Source organism: Fundulus heteroclitus, chromosome 22 (assembly GCF_011125445.2).
Source record: "Fundulus heteroclitus isolate FHET01 chromosome 22, MU-UCD_Fhet_4.1, whole genome shotgun sequence".
In the NCBI taxonomy this organism is placed as follows: domain Eukaryota; kingdom Metazoa; phylum Chordata; class Actinopteri; order Cyprinodontiformes; family Fundulidae; genus Fundulus; species Fundulus heteroclitus.
In genome coordinates, this window is record NC_046382.1 from 28,584,004 (window position 1) to 28,609,813 (window position 25,810).

General features: G+C 39.6%; 1 protein-coding gene across 1 annotated transcript in view; it reads left to right on the forward strand.

Moving 5' to 3' along the window:
• LOC105927332 (carbohydrate sulfotransferase 15) overlaps positions 1 to 5,530 on the forward strand; it is a 33,999-nt gene extending 28,469 nt beyond the window's left edge. The window contains exons 5-8 of the mRNA XM_012864034.3: positions 1,388 to 1,544; positions 1,709 to 1,865; positions 4,769 to 4,916; positions 5,010 to 5,530. Coding sequence (XP_012719488.2) covers positions 1,388 to 1,544; positions 1,709 to 1,865; positions 4,769 to 4,916; positions 5,010 to 5,236 — 689 coding nt within the window. The 3' untranslated portion in view covers positions 5,237 to 5,530. The remainder of the gene's footprint in view (positions 1 to 1,387; positions 1,545 to 1,708; positions 1,866 to 4,768; positions 4,917 to 5,009) is intronic.
• The last annotated feature ends 20,280 nt before the right edge of the window (positions 5,531 to 25,810 follow it).

Genomic DNA, 25,810 nt, shown 5'->3' on the forward strand with positions numbered 1-25,810 from the left:
TCCAGCGTTCAATGGGCGAGAGGCAGGGTACACCCTGGACAGGTCGCCAGTCTGTTGCAGGGCAACACAGAGACAAACAGGACAAACAACCATTCATGCACACACTCACACCTAAGGACAATTTAGAGATGCCAATTAACCTAACAGTCATGTTTTTTGGACTGTGGGAGGAAGCCGGAGTGCCTGGAGAGAACCCACGCATGCACAGGGAGAACATGCAAACTCCATGCAGAAAGACCCAGAGTTGGATTTGAACCCAGAACCTTCTTGCTGCAAGGCAACAGTGCTACCCATTGCATCCCTGTGCAGCCCTTATAGATATATATATATACAACATTTATTATTTAATGTAATATTTCACACTTCTTTAAGCTTAAAAATCAGTTTGTAGATCTCGATAGATTTTGTTACATATACTATATTTTTACCTCGCCCTACAATTGTTGGGCAAAAATGGTTTACTTTGTGATTTTTTTATGCCTATTGAAACATGGTGGTAGCAGCATTATGCTGTGGGGATGCTTTCCAGCAGCTGTGACTGATAAACTGATCCCAGTCAAGTAAAAGATGTATGGTGCTAAAGACAGGGATTTTCTTGAGTAAAACCTATGTCAGTCCGTCTGGGATTTTAGACGAGGACGGAGGTTCAACGTCAAGCAACAATGACCAAAAACATACTGCAAAAGCAACAGTCAAATGGATTAATGGAAAACATTAAACTTTGTTGGCCATCCCAACAAAGTGTTGGGATGGCCTAATCAAAATTGAGACCTTAATCCAATTGAGCATCTTTGGCTGGACTCGAAGATTGTTGTTCACAAGCAAAAACCATCCAACATGAAGGAGCTGGAGGAGTTTTGTCTTTAGGAATGGCCAATAGTCCCAGTGGCAATACGTGGCGAGCTAATAGAGGCGGATCCAAAGCCAGTTGCAGCTGCTATTGCTGGCAAAGGTGACTCTACAATGTACACATTTTTAGGAAAGGGGTATAGGTAAAATAATACATCTTCTAAATTGGAGGCATGTTCTGTGAATGAAATGCTGCAGACTCTCAAACAATCCATTTTAATTTCAGGTTGTGAGGCAACAGAGCATGAACTATACCAATTTGGGGGTAATACTTTTGCAAAGCCCTGTATTTAAGAGACTAATGATGTCATACAAAAAATGTCTGCTTTCATGTAAATGCTGCTAAAAGTGGTTCTTCACTGGAACAGTATACTTGGCTTTTCTCGTTATTGTAACTGAATTGATTAGCAGTAATTTGAGTATTTGAGCTTTTACTTATCGTTTTGCAAGGAATTGACAGAAATAGAAGTTAACTGCATTTTACTGAAATGCCTTTAAAATCTGCTGTTATTTAACTTTTTTGTGATGTTATCCACAGGGGAAGCCAGTGCATCCACTATGTGGGATAATCAAGCCTGGAGCTATCTCCATGAAAACGAGGAGGAAATAGAACCTCCTTTCCTGGCTCAGGACTTTATCCATGCAGTCCAACCTGGTGCCAAGATCATCATAATGCTCAGGGATCCAGTAGAGAGGTAAAAACAAACTCCTTCCAAACTACAAAGCCTTTCTGTCATGAGTGATTGTTGCAAAAGAAACAAACAAAAAACAACAACACTTGTTCAGAGTGAGAACTGGTCTTGCATCCAGTACGTATTAATGTCCTACTTGCTTAGAATCCGGCTTATCCTCTCCCCAGGCTTTACTCCGACTACTTGTACTTTACCTTGGCCAACAAGTCTGCAGAGGATTTTCATCAGAAGGTTGTCGAGTCAGTCCAGTTGTTTCAGTCCTGTCTCTCTGAGAAGTCACTGCGATCATGCGTGTATAACACCAGCCTTTTCAACACCATGCCGGTGAGTTTGAAGGTTGCATCCCTTTTTTTGATGTCTGATAATCTTCACTTCCTTTTACAGCTTTGCTCATGTTGTAGTATTTTTCTAAAAAAAAACAACATTTTAATATCTGCCTCTCTCTGCTTTGCAACTTATGAAAGAAAATACAAGTTGAGAATCATTTATACTTTATATGTATTCCGTGGTGTAATTGAGGCTTCAGAGAAGTTTTAGATGACTCTAATTGCAGAAGAATTAGAGCTATGACGAAGCAATTCTTGTTGTGAAAGGAAAAATATTTTTGATTAGACTCATAAAATGCATCTGTTGGTTTCTCCTTTTTCAGTCCTGAATGGTCAGTGATAAACAATATTTGCTGCATTTCAAAACAATCATAAGGTCACTTATGTCACTTTTGGATGTTCTAGTGACCTCTGGAGGACATATGGATTAAGGCCCTGTTCTTTTATTTACCAATACTAGCAAGTAAACAAGGATTAAATATTTATTTTAGTGACGCAAGAAGGACTTTAATGGTTTTTAAATGTCCATTACACAAATAAGTGACAAATTAGAACTGAGTTGTTTCTACCAACTTGAAGCATTTTCTCTCTCTGTTTACATTAAATGTATTTCTTACGTGCCTCTTGGCTTATTTAGGATTTTTTGTTTTTGATGGCATTTATGACTTTTCTAATCTAAAGACCTTTAAGTATGCCAATAAACTTAAACCTTGGAACCTGTGCACTACATGCAAAAAATCAGAGAGAAATGTTTGCATAGATATTTTGATCTTACTGGAGTTTTGAATTGCACAACAACCTTTTTCTTTTTTGAAAATAAAATATTACAGTATTAGCATACATTTCTATCTCATCATAGCATCTCTTTTAAGATCTAATGTCTTGAGTTTGCTATCCAAGCTGAATCAAAATACATATTTATTTTTACATTAATATTTAATATTACATTTTTTAAAACGATTGCTTGGAAGTTGTTTTTACACATCTATATTATCCCTCATGGTTCTCTTGTTTTGTTTAGTGTTATTGTATTGTACATCACTTTGATGGCACTTTAGTTTACATATGCATCATAAAAAGACACACAACCCTTTGTTCCTCTCTGTCATTAAATCACAGAAAATGTTTCCCATATTACTCAAGTTAAAATGACCAACATTACTTCTGTTTGAGAAATGCCAGAATTAAAAGAAAGGTAATTTTTCTAGAGAATTTTTATTACTTTATTCAAATTTAGAAGTTGACATACTGTGCGCTTACTGTGTTTTTCAAGAATTCAAAAGCCCAGGTCAGATTCTGCCTAAACAGTCACATTAATTTGTCCAAACAATCATGAGCATGTACAAACCCTTCAGAAATGTTCACCATCATACCATCCAGGAAGGTGATGAGTTCAGTGTCATAGAGGTGAATATGGGTTTGATGTAAAATGTGTAAATCAACCCCAGAACAAAGACAAAATATTGTGAAGATCCTGGGAATGCTGCAATCGAGCAAGAGGAGAGGAAGTTAAAGATCTGGGGTCTCTTTTATACAGCTTGCGTATGCACAAAATGGGGCCTGAAACTTGTGTACGTCACTTTCCACACGAACGTTGAGATGTGTAAAAATTAAAAAAATAAATAAAAAGTTGACAGGAAAATGTTCGGCCCTCACTGCAACTCTGACCCACGCTCATTTTGGAGACTGGGGAAATTGCCGCCACTGATGGTAAAGTGATGAATTGTCACCAAGCAGCATCATGATTTTTCTCAGACGTTCAATTTTACTCCATATCTGACTTTAGGCATAGGTTGACTTTATCATAAGCATTCAAAACCCCTGTGTTATTCACATAGCTATGCATAAGGACCTTTGAAATAAATAAAAAAAAATGTCCAAAAGCCACCTTAAATCTTAAACAAAAGTCAGCAATACAGGCTTTTATACCATCACAGTTCTCTCCCCGATGATCATCAGGGTGACGTGTCCCACAGATTAACCGATCCATTGTGAAAAGGTGTGAGGCAGTTACTTTAATTGCTGTAAACAGTCAAACACAGTCATGTTTAATGCTGCATGGTGGATGCACTGCAGGAAGATCTTGCAGTTGGGAGAATTAGGTGGGAATATGGTTTCAGGAGTCATAAATTTCCTAGCCAGTGATGATGACTGGCCAATATGCCGCATTAGGCTCACAGCATTGTGAGCCTAATGCCCCCCCCCCCCCCTTACCCAAAAATAAATAAATACAATATAAAAAACAACAACAAAACAACACATTCTCACACACTTCTGACACTGGGGGAGCTTGACCAAGTGTCCATATATGACGAGAAGGATGTGAGAATATGTTGGATTAGCTGGCTAAAAGGAACCTAAAACAGAGAGGGTTTAATACATTTTGTACTTTTCTACATTTTTTTGTGAGAAACATCCCAATTTTATTTTTCTTTATCAGATTACGTAAATTATATAAAAACACATTTACATAAACTACATAAAAGGGTCTACAGCCGCAGGTCGGACTTTGAAGCACGGACACAAACCAACCCAGAATGCCTCGGATTATTGTATTGAAAGATGTCACACAGTGCAGCAATTCTGCATTGATGCATTTTTAATTTTGCAGGTGTGGAGCAAAGACACAACTTAAGCTGCACTGATACTTTATCCTCTAGTTCTGTTAAGCTCGGCTTTGAATTAAAATAATTGTTTAGGATCAGAAGTCTTCTTAAAGCCAAGTTTAAATTATAATTTAAAGGAGCTATAAGTAAGAAATTGACTGTAAAATCAACCTAAATGATTCTCATTTTGTTGTTCCTATTTGAAACACTAGGTGTCACTATTACTTATTGCTTGTTTATCTCTGACAAAACCACCCCACTTTTGGAGATTTATTGTGTTGGTTTTTGCTCACAGGTGAGACTGACTCTGGGAATGTACTTTGTCTTTGTTCTGGACTGGCTGAGCATTTTCCAAAGGGAGCAGATTCTAGTTCTTCGACTGGAGGACTACGCAGCCGACCTTAAAAAGACAATCAAGAAAGTTTTTGATTTTCTCAGTGTGGGTACGTGCAATCCAACAATCTTGGAAGCTGTCTCAGAAAGCTTGTATTTCTCTTGTTAGATATCACTCATTTGTTTCTCCACTTTCCCCGCAGGTCCTCTGTCAGAGCAGGTGGAGGCAGCACTGACTAAACGTCCCATGTCCAACACGCGCCGGGCAAAAGACAGGAGCCTTGGTCCCATGCTTCCAGCCACCAGGAACCTCCTCAGTCAGTTTTATCAGCCTTTTAACAGTAAACTGGCCGGCATATTGAACACAAAGGCTTTTCTCTGGAGTCCCAGCAGAAGCAGGCTCAGCAACAATGAAATTCAAGGGAATTGAAAGATCAGAGAGAAATGTCACAGAAAAATGCCATTAAAATACATGAAGTGTATCTACAGTGAAAGAACTGATGTCTAAGGTTGTGTAAAAGTAGGACACATCAAGTCAATATGATAAAGAAATAAACTAACGTTGATTTCACAAAGTGCATTCGTAGAGTCCACGCAGCAGAGTAAGACTAAATAGCTTCCACCTAATTTATAACTGAAACGATTAAGTTAAGTTTCATGGGTTGTAATACATTGTTTTAAACGTATACGTTGTACAAATAAATCAAATTTGATTCTTATTTTTCATGTTTGTCGTATGTGGTGTGAAAACAAGCATAGCATTTTTTATCAGGAAATGTTTTTCATATCACACTTCATATTGTCTCTTGTGTATTTCAAATGGGTTACAAAAAATAAATAAATGCTGGTGAAAAGCAGGCCATATGAAGCAATGCAAAACTTTAAAATTGTAAACAATATAGTGAAGATTAGACTGTCAATGTGGATGGATTTCACAGCCTACAGTGGCTTTTACATCACTTATACCTTAGCCGATTTAATTCATGACAAAGGCTGTAATCAGACAATAGGATCATAGACAACTATAGACTTAAATTATCAGGAAAGTAGCGTGTATTTCTATTTTGATGCTGTTTGATGAGTTTGGGACTGTATGTTATTTCCTACAGCGACAGCATTATTCAAGGTTTTCTTAATGTCATCTTTTTAGAAATTAACCAGTAGCATTGGAGGCTGATGGTGGAGCTACCGTCAGTGCTGTTGCTTAGCTGTAAATAATAGTATAATCATAAACATAAGTATAATCATAAATATAATCATAAATAGTTCATGAGTTCAAATATGTTGACTTTACATGTTTTCCTTGTGCATGCATGGGTTCTTTCCTGGTACTATTGCTTCCTCCAGCAGTCCTAAAACAATTTTTGGTTAATTATTCACTCGACATTGTTTCACAATTACAGATAGATGGATGGATGATTTATCAGTAGTACGCAGCTGTGAATGGATCGGGTTTGGTTTTAAGATCTCTGTAAAATCTTAAATATATACGTTTTCGATCAGAAGTCTTCAACCCTGGTCCTCAGGACCCACTGTCCTGCATGATTTAAATGTGTCTCTGCTCCACCACTCCTGAATCAAAGGATTGCATTAACTCCTCTGTAGCCATGCAAGGGCAGCAGAGGCCTGTTCATCCCTTATTTATTTAAGTCAGGTGTGTGGAGGCAGGGAAACACCTAAAACATCCATGATGGTGGGTCCTGTGGTTTTTCAGAGACTTCAGAAACTGAATTCTGCTAATGTGTTCACACCTATTAAGTAGACTGACTGCATGCTAAAATAGGAACATTAATTCACCGATTCAGAAAGACTTAGGTTTATTGGTTACTCTAAGCTGCCCTTAGGTGTGAGTGTGTGCATGCATGGTTGTTTGCCCTGTGTGTCTCTATGTTTCCCTGTGATGGACTGGCGACCTGTCCAGGGTGTAACCTGCCTTTCCCAGCAACTGCTGGAAAATCCACGTGTCCTGCATTTACAAGTGGACATGGAAAAAGGATGGATAGAGAAAGATAACATACACAAAAAAAATTAGTATTACCATTACTTATATTTGGAATAAGGACAACCTCTTTAAATAAGATAAAAAAGGTGGAAAGAAGGTTTAGGCTTTTGTTTGTTACAGAGAAAGATGAAAGAATAGAGACTGGTCACAAGAGGGCACTATAAGACAGATCAAAGCTAACAATAAACCACAAACAATACCTTAATACTGCTTTTATAATGACATCAGCTTGTATATATTCTGACAAACTCTATTATAAAAAAAAAAAAAAATCCATATTCAACCTGATAACATACATGTCTATTTGAGAGTTATCCTTACAGCTTACTTCACAGATGTAAAGTTTAGAGAGTAAAATTGTGCAAAATAAGCACATTTTTCATTCAAATTTAGCTGAAAGAATGAAAGCTATGTTGAAGCAAGTGCACTTCCAATTATGTCAATATAAAAACACCTAAACCAAAAAACTGCCTGTTTTTTTGCTGATTTTCTAAAATTATAAAACGGAAGCAGTTTGCAAAGGGGCTAATACTTTTTTTTATATGTCACCTTATGTTCCCTTGTTTCATATTTGATTAATGCGTCATGAGAATTTGTGGAGAAAAACTGAAATGGTTAGTTAACTTCCATCAAGAATGTTCAATTTAGTTAAATGAACTTCCTCCACATTTCTTTTCTATTTGACTTTTTTCCTGCCAGTCTTCAACTGTTATGAATTCCAACATGTGGACGTTTAAAAGAAGCATCTCATATTAGCTTTTTGCTGGAGGTTTCAAAGCTCCAGGTCCAGGTTATTCAGTTCCACCTGATGCCTCTCGAGGTGAGAGAGGGAGACACGAGGGGCTTCTACAGTAGCTACCCCATTCGTACCCCTTGAACATTTTCACATATTGTCACATTACAACCTCAAACATAAGTATATGTTATTGGAATTTTTTTGTAAAAGGCCAACAAAAGGTGGTATACAGCTGCGAAGTAGAAATAATGTTATGCATGAGTTCTCCTGTTTTATAAATCAGAAACTGAAAAGGGAATTGTGTATTCAGCCCCTCTGAGTCAATACTTTGTGAAATCACCTTTTGCTGCGGTTACAGCTGCAGGTCTTTTAGGGTATATCTCTACCAGCTTTGCACATATAGTGACTGAAGTTTTTTTTCCCCCATTTGTCTTTGCAAAACAGCTCAAGCTCAGTCAAATTAGAAGGACAGCGTTTGAGAACAGCCGTTTTCTGGTCTTGCCAGAGATTCTCGATTGGGACCATTCAGAAGTTGCTTGCCATTTTCACATGAATGTTCTGTTTTAAACCATCCAACATTGGCCTGGCTTTATGTTTATAGTCGTTGTGAACGAGGTGAACCTCCGCCCCAGACTCCAACAGGGTTTCTTCAAAGTTCGGCTCCATCCATCTTCCCATCAACTCTGACCATGTTCCCATTCCCTGCTGAAGAGAAGCACCCCCTCAGCATGATCCTCCCACCACCATGTTTGACAGTGGGGACTTTGTCACTGGACAGCTGTTAGTTCTGCACTCCACAAACCTTGTCTTGACAGAAGAGTAGTAAGATAAAAGCTACTATACAGAAACAAGAAAATGTTCTTCTAAAGTTTGCTTAAAGCCATGTGTCACATTGAACATGAGGAAGAAGATGCCCTCAGCAGCACAGATCAAAATTGAACTCTTTGGGATACGCTTTATGTATTAGAATACAAACAGTACATTAACCTGAACCCACCAGCCTCACGGTGAGACGTATTGGTGGCAACATCATGAGATGCTTTTCTTTAGCAGGGCTACTGGTCGGAGTTGATGGGAAGATGGATGGAGCTTAATGGAGAATAATCCTGAAAGGTTTATTAAAGGCTGCTAAAGGGTTCACCTTCCAGCAGGACGATCCTGAACAAACAGCCAGAGCCCAGTCAAAGTCCAGACCTAAATTTAATTGATACACTATAACAAAACTGGCTGACTGAGGCTCACAGACTTTCAGTCTTTACAGACTTTTCACTGACATTCAGTCAGACGGAGTCTAAGCAATTCTGAATAGAATAATGGAGAAAATTTTCATTCTCCAAATGTGCAGAACTGGTAGATATTAGAATGGCACAGATGAAACATATTTGTTTTATAACAAATATGTTATAAAACTGTGTGTCAGTAAAAAAAATCTATTTAGAATAAGAAATGTCACCCTTCAGTAAGCCTAATACTAGGAGGAATGAGATGCTTGAGAATCCGGTTGCTGTTTGTTTTGGGCACAATGTACCGTACCATCAGGCTGATGGAAACATGAGGGATTCCACTGAGAGGATGTGTTCAGCCTGGCTGATCATTTTCTCTGTTTTCTCAGCCACCTGTTTCTAACAAGGACTGCCCCAGTCTATCTGCAGAAGTCCAATAAACCTGAACAAAAAATCCCAATAATATTCAAATATCTTTTGCCTTTGCCTTCACCCAATTACACTTGGAAAAAAATAGAAGGGATTACAATAAACAATTGAAAAAATACATAAACATTATTATGGATGTGAAAAAAACAAGCGTCTGCAATAAGCAGATCCACTGTTGTATGACTGACAGTAACATTTATGTTTATATCAGAAATTATTTGATGACAAAACACAGGGCAGTGAGCCCAATCTGAGCCTCAAATGTTGCTGTAGGTCTTTCTTTTTTCTTATTTTGATAAGCTTCTACATCTTCCTGTCCTAAGTTTGGGTGATTGTATTCTGTTCTCACTGTGACCCTCCTCTTCCCTTTTTGTCATACTGTTGTTTAATGAGACTCCTGCCCAGACAACAACTCTGGATGTCTGAAGAAGCTTTAAATGGTTTATTGACACTAACAGGTAAGTGCATTTTTCTTTGAGACTCCAAGAGGGGGGTGAGTACATCCACAGAGGCTGAGGTTGGCAGATTGTGGTGAGCGGTGTGGGTTTGTAAGGATCCTTTGTTTTTCAGAAAGAGGTGGTGATGGCGGTGGAGTGTTGGAGGGTGGAAAGGCATGTGAGTGATTTTGGTGGAGTATGGAGGGGAGCAGCCAAGGGAGCAGTGAGGAGATTGTTGGAGGGATAGTTCCAGAGGCAGTTCTTCCAAGGACTCAGAGGACTAGGAGGTAGGGGACAGAAATCCTGAAGGGAGCCAGGGACGGGAGACAAGAGTAGCTGCAAGTGAGGGAACAAGGAGGTAAGCAAAAGGACACAGGAAGATCATGAGCAGGGATGGGAGGCCTGATTACTATTCTGTGAGTAGGAACAATCAAACATCTATTTCAGGGGAATCTTCTCCTTTTAAGCTTCTCCTGATTGGCCTTGACGGGCTACAGATGTGGAGAGTCGCCCGCTGATCACATCTCGTAATGCAGAGGTTCTCAAACCTTTTCTGTTGTGCTCCGCTTTGAAGAATGAAAGATTTTCAGGATCCCCCTCACAACACAATTAAAGTCTCTCTCTCTCTCTCAATGCAGTGCAGTGGTTGCTCTGAGGATTACCCAGAACCCCTTGCTACTCATACTACTATCAAACAGCAGATGGAGCTTTCATCCCAATTTGCAGGATATATCTAAACTGTTCCCGCAGACCTTTTTACTATGTTACAGCTGCGCTTTATCTTCTGGACAGAAAATGGCAAGAGTACACCCAACCTGCATGCAGCCCTGAGGATATGACACTTTTATTTTGCAATCAGGCTTCCTAAAATTCTTTCCTTATACAGTTTAAATTACATGCTCTATTTTTGGTCAGTTACAATGCCCAAAATTATTCTGTTCTAAACATCAGAAAAATATTTCCTTTCACCTCTTCAAATTCAGAAGGTTTTCATCCACAAGTTTCTCTCAATTGTTGAAATCTTGACCCCTTCCTGCACACATGACACTAGTAACTGCAACACATTTGCAGACCCATTTTCAAATGTTCAGGTCAGGAGTTTCTGATGGCTATTCCCAAACACTTCCTTTGTAATCTTTAAGCCACTTTGTAACTACATTGGCAGTATTATTAAGATCATTGTTGAGTTGGAAGACGTATTTTTGCCCTAACTTTAGCTCCCTGGCGAATGTCTGAAGATGTCGTTTCAATATTTCCCTGTAACATCCTTGACTTATTATGCCATCTATTTTTATTAAAGTGTACCTGTTCCTCCTGCATCAATTCAACCTCACGGCATAATGCTGCCATCCCTTTCACAGTTGGAAAGGTGTTCTCAGGCTTGAGGATACAAGAAACCCCCTTTTTCTCTAAATGTTATGATCTTTATGATCAAACACTTCGATTTTAGTTTCATTACACCACAGGACATGTGTGTCTGTGGTTCTGCCTTAAAATACATCCACGTGTTCACCAATATTTAACTCAAAAAGTTCCAGTCAGAAGCTTCTAAAACCATGGCACTCTTTAGATTTCGAGATTGTTTAAGTAAATGTGTTTTTAAGTGTATATCAATATCCAAAGAGGAAAGAAAATGAAAAAAAATGAAAGAACTCTTGGTAATCATAATGCAAATCATAACGTCTGGTTTAATATTAAAAAAATTTGAGTGAGAAAAAAATTAAAGAACAAAAAGTCTAGCACTGTCAGATTTGAACTTCATATCCATAGTAAGGACTGAGAATAATTCAATAACAATATATATTGAATGATAGACGTGTTGTCTATAGAAAAAAGGGTCAAAAAAGTTCAGTAGAACATTTGTCCTTCCTTTTGCTTTTTAGCCTATCATGTAGGTTGATATTACAGACATTACCTCCTCCCAACCAATCACAAATGCAGACCCAGGAACGCTCCGTCCCTAAGCCCCGCCCCCTTCTAAGAGTTCACAGATCACGCATTCTTTTTGCTTTTTTAAAAACTTGCAGTTTTGGTAGAAAGTTGGTTGAATAAAGGGCTGAGTTTAAATTCAGTGTTTGTATGTTTTTTATTTGAAAATAGATCATCAAACAACAGTATAAAATGACCAGGGTTGCAATTAAAATATATCTTTAATGTTTTGATAATTATCGATATCGATCAATATGATTTCTAATGTATCGATATGCTTTTTTCTATTTCATCCAGCCCTAATACATAAAATGTAAACTTTAAAAAACTGTTTCTGTCTTATGCTGTTTAATGCATCTGATCTTGTGCCTAAAAGCCCCTTTGGCTTTGCTTATTTTTTTCACAGAGCATGTCTGTAATGTCCTAAGGTAGATTAACTAGCTGTGGGGGGAAAAGGTAATCAAAACTTTAAAGTCTCGGCTCAGTAATTAGCAAATTATCTAAAATTAAATAATACAGCATATGGATCATTAGTCCAGGCGAAAGCTCAAAGCAGCTGAAGGAGAGAAAATGGATGTATGACGGAAGCAGAGGAAATGTTTAAAAGTTATTTTTAGAAAATTAATAAATGACAAGTTGCCTCAAAAAAAAAAAAAAAGAAGAGATGATTTCTAACTCCTTGTACCTACCACACTGAATGGAGATTTTTGTACGAGGAAAAATGTTTTACATCTTTTGAAAAACCTAAACGTTTAAAGTTTAGATTTTATGTCGTCTTTTTTTAATGATTCATAGTGAATACCAGTAACAGACTGTCCAATGAGCACTGTTTAAATTTAAAATAAAACAGAACTACTCGCAAGGTGTACCAAATACACAGCTTGATCAGTGAATGTATGCAATTAATTTATTGGTTGACTCTATGAGACAAATTTCCTTTGGAGCATTTTAATAACTCACCCCAAACAAAATTTGAAGAATAAAATGTATTTAAGTAGCGTTTGTTTTATTCATCCTGTATGAAATCAAATCCTTCCTTCTTATCTATCTATCTATCTATCTATCTATCTATCTATCTATCTATCTATCTATCTATCTATCTATCTATCTATCTATCTATCTATCTATCTATCTATCTATCTATCTATCTATCTATCTATGTTGGGGTGACGGTGGCACAGATGTTAGTGAGTTTGTCCTGCAATTGGCAGGTTGGTGGTTTGATCCCCAGCTCTGACTGTCTCCGTTGTTGTGTCCTTGGGCAAGACACTTCACACTAAAAGTGTGGTGTGCAGCGCTTTGGAGGTCGCCAGACTGGTTAAAAGCCATTTACCATTCACTATCAGTCTGTCTGTTTAAACGTATTTAAATCAGAAGGGATTCTTACTGGACATGGGACAACTTCTGATTGTACAGCACCTAATATCATATCAGTTTAATAATTACTGGTTTGCTGTTTTGAGGTTAAAGTAGTTGTTAACTCAACTGATCTGAATTTAGCTTCTTCAATATGTGAACCTCACCTGACCAGAACTGAACAAAGTCAAATTGAATCAACTGAATTAAACTGAGCACTAGATGTTGTTAATGCATTTCTTGCAAATGTCATGCTATCACATAGTTCTCTCCAGGCATCTCGGCTTGTTCTGACTGTTCATAAACATCCATGTAGGTTAAGTGGTCCCTTTAAACTCTCCTTAGGTTTTAATATGTACCTGCATGTTTATGCTATGTGTCTCTGTGTTTCCCTGATGGACTGGTGACCTATTTAAGTCGTGCCCTGGCTCTTGCCTTTTGAAGGGTGGAGAAAGGCACTGGCTTTCCCCTGAATAGATAAAGTGAATTCATCTGCATATAAATACTTGGTAACACTGATCTTGGTGATGATGGGGTAGACATTCTGAAAAACAAAATCATCCATCTCTTGTAATACTTATTTTTAATTTAGTCGTGACATCAGCATCACTCTTGAAAACAGGAAATCAAGACATCTGGTACTATGACTAATCCAACTCAGTTCATCCAATTATCCTCACAGTGATTAGACAAATAATCACTTGTATAACAAGAATGCATATCTGTGTTGTCTTCCTTTAAATTGGGTTTTGATGCCATTTCAACTTGCAGCTACAAGACAGGGTAAGAATTTTAGATTCATTAATAATGTGTAAATCATGAGAATATCTTAAAATGGCACCTGAAAGAGGATAAAGTTTAAAGAAAATCCCTTGTGAAAATCAGACAGTTGTCTTTAAAATCTGGTCAAAAATGCTAAAAATAACTTTTTCATGCAATTAGCTGTTTGACAGCTGTAAAAAAAGAACTGATGCACCCATACCTCCTTTACACTTTACTGTCTTTTTTATTGTTCCTTTGTACTTTTTTACCCTATTAATTTCTTTAACACTATTTATTTCTTCCTCTCCTTTTTTTACTTTTCTGCATGCATTTCTGCTTCATTATCCAAATGAAGAGGGGCGGGTCTTTAGGGTACAACTAGTGCCTGTTGGTTGGTTAGCATCACACTCCGGCAGCTAGAATCTACACGCTGCTCCCATCAATGACTACCAGGTTAATAGTGAGCTGTATTAGAAAGCATGCTTTAATTCCTGACTTTTTTATCTGTCATGTGGACTCCCTGACTGAATGTGTATTTCAGTAAGCAGCACACTGACTCCACAGGTCACAGGTGTCGTGTCAAACTAGTTCTCTCTAACAGAAGCTCTCGTTTCTGCGTCTGGAGCACGCAATGGGCAGGAACAGTGGATCCAATTGACTTTGTCTCATTTCCAGCCATCTTGTTGTGGAAATAGAGATGTTTAGCTGTTGTTAAAGGAACCATGACATCACTGTATAAACTAATGTAGTTGATATTGCTGCATATGTAAAATTTCCAAAGAATATAAAAATATAGTGTCACCTTCTTGTAGGTGGTTGTTTTGGCGGGCCAGAATTCCATTCTCCATAAAAGGGTAAGATATACTAGTGCTATGCGGCCCTATCTAGTTGACTTCACTCTGAACAACAATCATATTTGGGAAACTGCTCAAACTTATCTCCACATGCCCCTCCATCCACACCTTTTTTCTCTGTCACAAATCAAAGTTAAAGTTTTATGGATAGTGGAATATTTGTGTTGCAGGATGTTGCACAGGGGAGGCCAAGCTGACCAAAGGCTTTAACCTGATTCATCATCCACACAGTGGGACCAAAATACGCAGTCCATGGCAGCAGGGTAGCAGAGCCCTGGGCAAAGGGCAGGGCTGTTTCCTTGATAATGTCCTCTAATTGGATAATATGAATTATATAGAAAGATAACCTGTTTTCTGATCAGACCATTTTTGACCATCCTTTTGTACCCGCTCTTGACATTCATATGGCTTCATCAGGGCACAACAGATTATATTGTAAGCCCAAAACCACAGAAAAATGAAATTTATTGTCATGGCCGCTCTACAAAGTGAAAGAAGAGTGCTGTTACCTCATTGTTCAGTTGTTGGGTTACAACAGAAAATTACACTTTATTGTTCTCCCGTGGTATCACAGTCTACTTGATTGAGCACATATCATTTGAGGTTAATCGCATTTGTGTAAACTCAGTTCACATAAACGGCCTGGTGGTCCAAGAAATAAAAACTTTAAAAGCAATTGGTAAAAAAGAAAAGGGTGTTTCATATTTTTTATACAGAAGATTTGGTGAAGCTCTCAGGCTATCCAGTTTACTATCATATCTAGGTGCAATCCTTCGTGACTCTACCTCTAGCAGTGCTGCCGAATAGCTCTGCTGGGCTTTGACCTCACACCGAACCTTAGATTCCATCATGAAGGTCTTCCCTCAACCAGTCAGATAGGAGACTGACCCACTTTTCGAAAACCAGCGGGGATGAATGCTTTTGTTTGCATTTTTCACTCTATTATGCTTGTATACTGTTTGTAATGTTCCTACAAGTTTACATTTTTTGTATTACTCTGAAACCATGGATATAAGCTAAATGTCTAATTTAGTCATTTTTTTGGAGGTAAAATCCTCTTTGAATCAGCTACCCAGATCAGATGTCGAACACAAGTTTTCAGATTTTTACCTGCATTTTTATCTTTCCGAATCTAACTGGATACATTAAGACTAGAAGTGTGCATGCTTAGCAAGAGGAATCTAGCGAGGAACAAGTACACAGATTGGTGTTAGGTGAGCACATCACAATGATTGGCATGTGGGACAACTAATAGATAAGGTACTCCCCCCTAGAACCTGAAGCCAAAAGAAGATCCTTCACTGTATCTTTAATTAGTAGGCCTATGCCGTCCTTGATGACAGACTGAAAAGGTAACTCATTCATATGAATCAGATGGGTTGGGGCAGGGTTCTGCGATAGACTGGCGACCTTTCCAGGGTGTACCCCGCCTCTCGCCCATTGACAGCTGGAGATAGGCAACAGCACCCCCCGCGACCCCAACAGGGATAAGCGTGTAGGAAAATGGATGGATGGGTGGGTTGGGGCAGGGACAGATCTAAATAATGCAAGAGATCGGCCCTCGAGGACTGGAGTTGGACATGCATGTATTGAGTGCATGATTGGTTTCTCCCATAAATTAAATGTATCTTTATAAAACTATAAGAGAATGAAGAATTTGACAAATTCCAGGGAAAAAAATAAAGCATGTTTTAAGAAATTAAACAGTCACCATGTCTGCTGTCATTGGACTCTATCGGATGTTTGGAGAAGGATTTCTCCAAAGAATTTTGACTCTTCTGATAAAATGATTATGAAGATGATTTATCTTCTGTGGGAAAAACTGTACACAAAACATTTTTGTAATTTAAAGAGAATAATTAATTTAACATAATTTTTCCTTGCTTGTAAGTGTAGTTTCTTTAATCTGTTCTTTTCTAAATATCCATCAGCAGCAACAGGAGTTGGAAACATGGAACACATACCGGTAAGGTCTGATACAGATAAATCTGTGTATAGAGCCCAGGCAGAGGCAATCAGTGATGGTTGAACTCTGCTATGACTTCAATTTCAGTGAGAGGAAACCCATCCTGCTATCTCATTTGGTTGGACAATAGGGCCTTTTGCAGGGCTCAGTTGCTTTTCTAGTAAAATAGAAAAAACCAAAACATGTTGCTGAATAATTTATAATTATTAATCCATGTGTACAAGAAATGTGCACACTATACCATCTGCATTTGCTGTTGTAAAAACAAGATAACAAACAGTCCCTTTATCATTTTGATTCTGTTACAATATATTCTAGCTAGTATTGTGCATATACCACAGTAAAATCCATGAAGAGCTCACCAGTCCTTCACAGGGCTATCTATTTGGATATAAAAACCCATGACCGAGGCTGTTCTGACATTACTAGATTTTTGACCACACGTAATCGTTCTGTTGATTAAAACAACGGGTTTGTGTTCAAGGTTTAATAAATCAATAATCAGAATATAAATGTCACAGTAAGCGACAAATTATTTATTTAACACCCTTATGGTTTTTCATATTAGGAAAATGAAATTATTCATATAAGCTTAATAAATGTTTCCTTTGTCTCGTCTCATGAGGTGTGAACCTCTCACATCTGTTGGCAGGTTTCCTACAGGACCATAAGAACGAGCTGTGCCATTTTTTATGTTTTGGAGATCTCTGTAGGCCACTTGGCTGTAATTATAGATTTTGTCGGCTGGACCTGTGGGCAAAGAAGAAATTGATGGCACTTGGCAATTATTGTAGGTGAAAGGTCAAATAATTGATATTTATCTGCACTATACAGAGCATAGAAAATGGATTGATGTAATACATTTTCATAATTGGAGGAAGGAAGGTGTCAAGATTTGTCTTCATGAACCCGGACAGAGCACACACACACACACACAGCTGGACTTGAGAGTTTATTGCAAAGAATGAGTTGTAGAAGGTGAAAACCAGAGTCAGTTACTGGACTGGAGTTGATGAGTGCAGGAGCAGGCTGAGACTTAACGTGAGACTCAGAGGTGACAGAGTAATCCAATAGCAGGCAGGAGCAAACCAGGTAGACAGGTGAGGATAGAGTGGAGTCTGATGACGGACTGGCAGGGAAGTGAAGACAGAGGGAGGCTTAAGTTGGGAGGCTGGCAGGTGAAGTGAGTCTGACTAATTAATGACCAACAGGTGTGACTGACTGCAGAGGGAGTGAAGGGTAAGCTAAGTGAGAAAGGGAGGAGGAACTGACAACTAACAGCAAATAAAGCCAGATTACAGCTAAACCCTGACAGGGAGGAAGAACTGAAAACTAATAGTAAACCAAAAGCCAGATCAAAACTAAACCCTAAGCCGGAAAACCCTAATACGCTGGTAGGCAAACAGAGGGCGTAGGGAAAAGGCAGGGAAAAACAGGCGTATGATAACGCCAGGGGACTTCAGACGTACAAAAACGCCGGGGCGTATGTAAAACGGGAATATCAAAAACACCAGGGAACAGAGGAAATCTAGACGCCAAGGAACTGAGAATAGCTAAAATGCCAGGAACCAAAGGGCGTCCAGCTTGCCGGGGAACAGAGAACTACAAAAACACCAGGGAAACAGAATTACTAACGCCGGGAACCAGAGGGCGTCTAACACGCCAGGGACCAGAGAAAATCTAAAACTCCAGGGAAACAGAGGGTGTCTAACACGCCAGGGAACAGAGAGAACAGCAGGAATCAGAGGGCGTCTATTACGCCTGGAACAGAGGGCGTCAAAACACGCCGAGAAACCGAGTGTCTAACATAACTCAGGAGCAGTAGTAAGCACTACAATAACACCAAACTAAAGAACACTAAGATAACTCAAACTAAGAACACTAGGATAACTAGAACCACTAAATAACTCTGAAACTAAGGGATACTATGTAACTCAAAACTAAAGGGTGAAAGATAACTCAAAACTAAGGCAAGACTAGAACAATAAAACAAGAGAGCATTAGGGCCTTAAGGGCGCAGGCCGTGACGGCTGCTAGGCCACATAGAGTCATCGTGGAGGACGGCCAGGACGTGGCTGGCGATGGAGCAGCATCACTCGATCGAAACCTCGAGGAGGGTGGCCCCGGCGAGGCACAGTCAGGCGGCACGGACGCCACAGTCAGCGGACCCGGCCGAGCAGGAAAGTCTGAGGCGGGCGTCGTGGAGGACGATTCCGGCGAGGCAGAGTAAGAAGGCACGGGCGCCGCAGTAGGTGGCCCTGGCCGAGCTGGAGAGTCTGGCACGGGCGCCGAAGTCGGCGACCCCGGCTGACCAGAACCCGATGCGGATGTCGCAGACGGCGACCCCGACAAGATTAACCAGAAACGGAAGTGGCACCAACGGAGGCCTCGGACAGTATGGACCGGCCAAAGATGAACCCGGAGAGGCACACACACAGAGTTTATGTGCAGGAGCAGCCTCCCGGCGCACCCGAGCTGCCTCCCGGCGCACCCGGCTCAAGACCATGGTCTCGGATTTGGAGGCACTGATTTTCATCCTGGCCGCTTCACACTCGGCGGCGAACCGCTCTAGTGAGAGATGTAAATCATGCCCTGATGGAGCCAATAGGACCACGTCATCTGTGATTAGCAGAGACGCAATCCTAAGGCCACCAAAACGGATCCCCTTAACACCTTGGCTGCACCTAGAAATTCTGTCCATAAAAGTTACGGACAGAATCGGTGACAAAGGGCAACCTTGGCGGAGTCCACTGGACTCTCACCGGAAACGAGTCCGACTTACTGCCGGCAATGCGGACCAGACTCTGACACCGGCCATACAGAGAACTAACAGCCATTATTAAATGGCTCGGTATGGAGTACCGGGCCCTCCATAGAGCTGATCCAATGTTCCACTGGCAGGACGAAAACCACACTGCTCTTCCTGAATCCGAGATTCGACTATCCAACGGACCCTCCTTTCCAGAACCCCAGAATATGCCTTACCAGGGAGGCTTAAGAGTGTGATTCCTCTGTAGTTGGAACACACCATCTGGTCCCCCTTTTTAAATAGGGGGACCACCACCCCTGTCTGCCAATCCAGGGGAACTACCCAGGAGGAAACTGAATGTTTCCTCCTGGGTAGCAAACAAGCTTAAATCGGAGGCAAACTGACTTTCGCTCAGTTATTTCTAAAAACGCTTTGACACCCAACCAGGAGTCTTTGTCAATTCTGGTGGATTGCACTTCAGCAACCTGCAGTTGGTGCATTGCTGTTTTTCAAGGACATGGAAGTCCATCCTCCTCGGTGTATTCTGTCAGATGCAAATCAGTGACCCACACTTTCTGCCAGTGGGGAGAAAATGGGGAAGGGATGGTAAAGTGCTTGATTAGTGAGTTGAGCACCGAGAGCCGATTGTTTTCCAGCAGGCACCCACCGCACATCTGTATGTGTGCATAGAGAGAGGAGCTGGGTTGCTGCCAGTCCTTGCAATGGCCTGTTTGGAGCAGCTCAGTGCATCCGGCTCTGATTCACATATAAAACAGTTCGATGTGAAGACTTCTTGCTGCTGAACAGTTTATAGTGTGACACTGCATTTGCGGTCATAAAAATCGAGCTCTGCGCATGTCTGTCTGCACGGAGTCTGTGCAGAGTCCGCCTTGAGTATGGTGGATGTTCACAGACTCAGGGGCCTTAAGCTTTTGTCCTTAATGACGTGTTTTAGCTTAAATTACGTTTACTTTAATACTTTAAGTAGTTTGAAATCAGTACTTTTATACTTTTACTTGAGTGAAAGAATTTTGTTGATACTTTTACTTCTGCAGAAGTATTTTAAACCCTAGTATCTAGGGTGCTCGGCCCGGTGTTGTAAGGTTCTGATGACAGAAAGTTTGTGCTCCAGTGGGTGGTATGAGTCAAAAAAAAGATATTGGTCTGTGTGAGTGGGTTTCCTATACATTTCAATGTTGAGGTTTCCATCTCCTTCCATGCTCACCAAACAGTCCAGAAAATGTAGCTTGTTGTCGCTGGCATCCTCTCTGGTAAACTTGATGTTGCTGTCCAACGAGCTGATGTGTCTTGTGAAAGCTTCCATTTCTTTTAATTGGATTTTGACAAATGTGTCATCCTCATGTGAGTACTTTTGACACCTCTGGGAACAGGGCACCAGAGACACCTCTAACAGACAGTGCTGTAATCACTAAAAAAATAAACTATAACCCCTAGATGTAAATTTGGTACCAATAAAGACTGTTAGGAAAACAAGGGAAAGATCAGAAGAAAACCAAAGCAAAGGTCTCACTCTCTCTGTCAGCACAGGTCACCAACACACTACCAGCAAGCAATGTGGAAAGAAAGAAAAAAAAAAGGTTTCTAGTTTATTTGTTAATTCCAATAACCCTTTGAAATGTGAATAAATGCACTATAGAATACCTACTGCACAGTCAAAACTTGTTCAGAGAAATGTACCTTAACAACTATGTTACATCAGCCCTCCATGCCGACTGCTGAAGTGTTGTAGTTTTACATTAAGAAGTTTTGTCCTCCGTTGCTCATTAGGCCAACAGGTTTTAACCTGGTCATTGTTTGTTTATGGGGTGCATCACTGGGAGTCTAATGATGTAACTTATTGTACAGTTTCAGTGGGGGAGATATTGTAACTGCCAGCAGGCCTGTCAAGCATACATAATGTGCCTGTTAGGTCATGGTGTTATGATATTATGAGCAATGCATACCGAGGCTTGCCGTTGTGTTGAAAACCTCACAAGAAAAATACAAACTTAATTAAAACATAGAAGTAAAACAAGCAGCATTTTTGTCAAGTATGCATCAAAGCATCAGTAATACCTCCAGTTATGTCACAGTTGTGGTCTTTGCTCAGAACTCTTTTCTGAGCCCGTGTCTGCAGCCATCAAAGTGACATGACAGTTTCTCATGCAGTATAGTTTGCAGGTGTAAAGGTCATATCCCACAGAGTTTTCTGATCTTGGTGATACTAGTGTTTACAGTCTAATTTTAACACCTGGAATCATTTAGTGTTATATGGATGATTTAAAAAAAAAAATTACTTTTTTCTCATCATTCCTTAAAACATCCACATTTTCTAACAGATGAATGATAATCAGCCTTTATATTTACTCAGATTTTTTCTTGTACTTTTCCTGGATATTACTTAATTTATTTGTAATTGTTCAATTATCAAAATTTCAGTTATGTTGTATATTTTTAATTTGTTCTTTGTAACCCTTGAAAGACACATACCAGCTGCAGCTGAACTCATTGTGCAGGTCATAACATGATTTAGAAAGCCTCTCATTTTCATTTGCACATGCTTTAAATACTCTGAGCGTTTGCTAATACAGTCATACATACCGCATGGTTGTATCATAATTTACTGTAAAACCGTATTATCAATAAGTGAGGAAAATATTTCTCTTTTTTTCCCTCTCCAATAAGTTCATCCTCTTTTGCTTTAGAACTTAACTTTAAATTTAGCTTGCTATTTATTACTAATCTTAACTAAATCCATTACTAAACCTGAGTGTTTATGTCACTCCCAAATTTCCCCATTGTGGGAAGATAAAGTTATTCCTTATCTTATCTTACACTGGGCCAAATCACCGGATTTGGAAGTAGCTATGACCTGTCCACTTACACGGATCTTAATTTTAAAATGTGAGAATCTCATTGAATAATGTCAGTTGTGCATTTAATAAACTGTCAAATCTGGTCAAAACATTTTACAATGTGTTACAGGCATCACGTTCTGTTTGGGAAGAATTTGATTGATCTGTGCGACACTGAAATATTTGTCTTTCTTTTATGTTACGGTTCACATTGAAAAAATATAGGTTTCTGATATAGGTTAGATAGATACATTTTCACTCATTGTATCATAATTACGGTCTAACTGGAAAGTTCGTAATGAAGTAGCTACTGTCTGAGCTGCTGCTTGTATTTAACTCTGACTCATTCATGTCATTTATCATTACGATGAAATCTATAGTTGCTAATCCTGTTCAGAAACACTTTTTGTTATACTTGGTAAAATGGTCCCAACATCCTGATCGTCAGTACATTATGTCTTCAGAAAAAAGTGGTTAAAAATTTGATCTGTCTGAAAGCCTTAGGCCTGTAAAAACTCTGACCATCCGTACCGAAGGACTAGCCTCGTGAGACCATCCTGATCTCGAGAGCTTTCAAGGTTTCACTCGCAGATCAGTCTGGATACTCTCCGTTCAAGAAAATTTGGAGCCGTTCACCAAACGAACGTCCAATCAGCGTTGGCTTCGAGGCGGGTTGAGGTGTGACGCAACGAGAAGATCGACAGTTCAGTCTAAAGAACATGGCGGCTTCAGCCGATGAAACTAGCGTTAGCGTGGCTATCAAGCAAGTTTTATCGGAATTACAGAGTATTTCTTTGCTGAGCTAACGAGCCTTTACCTGCAGCAGCAAGAGCAGCTTGGCTTGTGGTTGTGTTTTCGTCGTCGCTCTGTTACGGTATACGTCATATGCTTCGTTGATCTGATTGGTTTATTTGGCTTGTCTATCACCAACATAGGCCAATCAGCTAACCAGTATTTTCGCCCCTTCCCAAAATTACTTCAACGGAAGGTTTCCAGATGGATATGCGAAGCAAATCTATCTGGCGGCGTCAGGTTACCGAAGGACAGGGGTTGGTCAGATGTTTGGTCCTGCCGTCACCACCCTCTGTCCCTCAAGTTCCAAGGATATCACCTTACCTATTGGTTGTCCCACATGCCAATTATTGTGACACACTCACGTATAAGGTGACCAGATTTCTGAAATCAAATCTGGGGACATTTCTTGCTCGTACATAAAAAACAATACATCTCATCAAGACGAAATTAGGAAACGGGGACAGTAATGGTTTCATTTATTTTTACATATTTATTAATATTTAAACAACAAAAATCAAGTGTGAAAGCCAGGAATGTGCCTCTCCACACTTTTAGTATATCCTAAGATTAATAAAATTAATAAATAGTGTTAATAGAAAACTAGAACTGTGTCTTTGGGTTGGGGCAAAGTGATGGGGGTGGGAGTGGAGGTGTCTAAGGTGGTTAGCAGGGTTTTTCAATTTTGTGTATCCCAAAGAGCTCTGCCACCTCCTAAGGGGAGAGTGACATAAGGAAAAGAATAAACAGTAAATACAAACATTTAGCCTGTGGCTCTCTGTGAAGACAGAGTTCCTCAACCTTTTAAAAAAGGTGCAACAAATACTTATTCTGCTCATGTCTACATACCTATGAGCAATAGGTTTTTTGCATTAACATAAAAAAGAAGTAGAGGTCAAGCCCGCACGTAAAGGGTGATACATGTTTCTTATTGTCACCTGGCCACAGCAGGGGCCTGTGCATCTCAAATAAGCAGATTAATTTATTTCCATAATGGGCTATAAGCACAGCTCCACTACTTCCTGAACCTCAGCAGCTCTTTTGTTTCCTTTCTTTCTTTACTGGACAGACTGATTAATCCAGATGTGTCTAGCTGGTTACTGAGGTCAGACACACCTGGATTAATCAGGAGCTGCTGAGCTTCAGGAAGAAGTGGAGCTGTGCATGGAGCCTGTTTGGGACAAGAAAATGGGTTGTGGTGATGTGAGGTGAAACAAAGGCACAGACTTGGAGACCCCTTGGATCAGTGTGCAGCATGAGCATGTATAAACTTACACAAAGTGTGTATAACTACATTATGTGTATGGTAGTAGTTGATGTGCCAGTATATTGTTTGCTCCTATAAGGTGAGTTAACTCCGGTCAGTGAGTCAGCTAACATGAGATCATCTCCGGTTTCTTCATGGCCTTCTGTGTCTGAAGAGCCATCAGCCACGGTATCCAGAGGTCTGGATAAAATAAGAGGAGAAGAGAATGTATTATGTGCAGAACTGACATTTTTAAAACACAAGAAACAAATACAACTAATCTGCCTCTTAGTTCTGCCACAGCTAGAGAAGTGCAGTGAAACTCATGTTCAGTGCAGAGACTCAGAAAGAGGTTATATCCTCAGACAATTAGGCTTCTTAACTCAAACCTGAGTCACTCTGTTTTACATAGCAAACTTCACACACTACATTACTCAATACGTTACTTTATCACTTAAATCATGTCAACGCTTTATCACTTGAACTTTAATAATCCTCTAAGTAAAATTTTATCTCTTCTCATCAAGTGTTCTTTCCATCAGTGTTCCTATTTTCCTCCACCCATTTAATCTCCTTTCTGACTTCCTATCCTCTTCCTCTCTCCTCTTGTATCAATCTTACATTATTCTAAAACAGACATTATATAATTAAAATCAGTTCCAAAAACATTAGAATCTACAACATGAAAACTTCCAATTATTGTTATTTTTATTAGTATATCATCTAATTAAATACTACAAATCTAATTACCACAATATTAGGAGCTATAAGCAAAAACAACATAATAAATGGACATTAAACAGGTGGTTATCTCTTCCTCCATCATTCTCAGATCATGTAGATCTTTTCTCATTCAGTTCTCCTGTTACTGACTCCTATTTTTTCATGAGGAGCTTTCATATATCCAAAGTGAGCAGTAGAAAAGCTAAACCTAAGACTGGAAGTCTATGCTCATAAATCAGCAAAACATCTAGTAATAACTCTACTTCCAACTATCTGAAATATAAACTAAAGGTCACCAATCAGTTCTAAAACATCTTTAGAGGAACCCTTGTTGATCCCTGGAGAACCAGCGTACCAGTTTAGCGGTTTACAAAGAGTTTTCAATTATTCTGTTACAATTTATCCAAGTGTCTTTTACTGATGTGAGCAGCAACTCGTGGTCTTGTCTTACTTTTTATTGATAATTTTTAACCTGGACAAAAACCAAACATTTATCACAGGATCAGCCCGATCCAAATACTTACCATGACACAGGGCAGCTCCCCTTGTAACAACGAATTTCCACTTGTTCTTCTTCTGTTTTAAGTGGTGCGCTCTTCTTCTTCTTTTTCTTCTTCTTCTTCTTCCTCTTCGTGTTTTAATGGCATCTGACATCCAAAAGGATCATTACCGCCATCTAGTGGTGCGCGCAGCGCACCCAGTTACCGCAACACTTATTCCCCCTCGGTAAAATCGGGGACATTTCCGGGGACAGCTTTAGCCGGGGACAGGTGGTCCAAAACGGGGACAGTCCCTGGAAATCGGGGACGTCTGGTCACCCTACTCACGTAACACCAATATGCGTGTTCATTCCTTGTTAGTTTCTGCTTGCTGGCCGCGCACTTCTAGTGTTTATGTATCCGGTTAGCTTAGTGGTTAGCTTAGCCTAGCTTTGGTGTTAGCTGT